Source organism: Penaeus vannamei, chromosome 1, assembly GCF_042767895.1.
Source record: "Penaeus vannamei isolate JL-2024 chromosome 1, ASM4276789v1, whole genome shotgun sequence".
Taxonomy (NCBI): Eukaryota; Metazoa; Arthropoda; class Malacostraca; order Decapoda; family Penaeidae; genus Penaeus; species Penaeus vannamei.
In genome coordinates this window covers 17,300,070-17,301,775 of record NC_091549.1, presented here as the reverse complement: position 1 = coordinate 17,301,775, position 1,706 = coordinate 17,300,070, and the positions used below count along the sequence as shown (strand labels likewise).

At 31.9% G+C, this 1,706-nt stretch overlaps 1 protein-coding gene across 4 annotated transcripts in view; it reads left to right on the top strand.

The window, feature by feature from the left end:
* The window catches only part of LOC113805461 (mitochondrial ribosome-associated GTPase 2), a 19,757-nt gene extending 18,661 nt beyond the window's left edge, over nt 1-1,096 (top strand). For all 4 annotated transcript variants that reach the window (XM_070119306.1, XM_070119129.1, XM_070119254.1 and 1 more), the window contains exons 8-10: nt 194-341; nt 570-654; nt 849-1,096. In XM_070119306.1, the coding sequence (XP_069975407.1) occupies nt 194-341; nt 570-654; nt 849-1,001 (386 nt within the window). In that variant the 3' untranslated portion in view covers nt 1,002-1,096. The remainder of the gene's footprint in view (nt 1-193; nt 342-569; nt 655-848) is intronic.
* Nucleotides 1,097-1,706: the final 610 nt, after the last annotated feature.

Here is a 1,706-nt window from a genome sequence, read left to right as displayed (position 1 = left end):
GATTTACATTATAGTTATTTTTAGAACATCTTGAAGTTATCACATTACTGAAAAATGAATATTTCTTGACTTTTTGTGAATACATAATTTTTATATCCAATTTGATTTTTATTGCAAAAATGTCATAAGACATTTTGATGTATATCCTACTTTTTCAGAAATTTCAACTTCTAATGTAATATTTCAATTAAAGTTGCTGACATCCCTGGCCTCATAGAAGGAGCTCACCGCAACCATGGTCTAGGCATAACATTTCTGCGACACATTGAGAGGTGCCGATGTCTCCTCTACGTACTTGATGCCTCACAACCAGAACCATGGGAGCAGTTAAGGGTTTTGAAGTTGGTCATATTAATTTCATTGTTTCTGTTTGTGTGCTGAAATGAATCAAAATAATCTATATTATTATTACACTAGAATAGAAAATATTTAGTGATAGATGATTGGAATAAGTTATTTGTTGTCAGTCTTTTAATTTGTAATAGTAATATCTAAAATTTATTTTTATGTCCTCTTTGGTGTTAGGGAATAAATTCACCTTTATTTTCAAAGATATTTTTGTTCTGTAGGTATGAACTAGAACAGTATCAGGAGGGACTTTCCAATCGGCCTCATGCTGTTGTAGCAAACAAAATTGATTTACCAGAGTCTCAGGTATGAATATATTTATATGTGATTTACTTCTACTGAAGTTTATATAAGTACCTTTTCTTGCTTCTCTTTTTTTACTGGCAGACTATATACAGTATATATTTTTTCCTTTGTTTTGAAGTAAGTATTTGCATCAATCTCAAGACTATAACTAAGAAATGTGACATATTTTCACTGATTTAATGTCTAATTGACAGGAAAATGTAGAGGAACTTGCACAACACACCGACTTGCCACTAGTGCCTGTAAGTGCGAAAATGGGCCAGCAGCTTGTACCTCTGTTGTCTCTTATCAGACTCTTGGTGGACTACGCAGCAGAAACTGACAACATGCAAAGTGCTGGTGTCTGACGTTAATACAACTGTTTTTGTTTTAGTACTGAATATAAAGTCATAGGTGATTGTTGTATAAAGATTATGAAGAAAAAATAGAAATTATATATATATATATTTTTTTTACTACCTAGTGAAGATGAACCATTCATTCCCTTTTTTCTCCAATGAGAATTTATAGAAAATATACTGCATTGGAAACTGAAAGACAAAATTACATATGAAAGCAAAGCGATGGAAACATCAAGGCAAAGTAAGGGCTTTGCATGTGAATAATTGTTAGTGTTAGAAAAGGTCAGTGAAGGAGACTGTATGGTCTTTTCGGCAAATTTCACCCATCTTGTGGAAATTGAGTTAAATGCATTTTCAAGGAGTTCCTAGGCCCCTGGTTCTCCCCTGAAAATTTCAAGACCCGATCGATATTTTTTAGGTGGTAGCAGCCATTTTCGATGTCGACTGAAATATTTTTTTCACGTTACCTTAGAAAATCGGCAATTGTGACGAAATGATTAGCGATAATTAAAAAATGAAGTTATTTTCTGAAAGCTTATTAAATTTCACATAAGATGAGACCTTCATTTTTTCAGAATAATTTTTAAAATCTGGCAAACGTTCAAAAAACGATGAGGAATAAATTTTTCATACAAATAAATAAACATAAGTCGTTCATATGGTTTATTTTCTTTTCTTTGTCTTTTCATCATACATAGTTTGATCTATCAG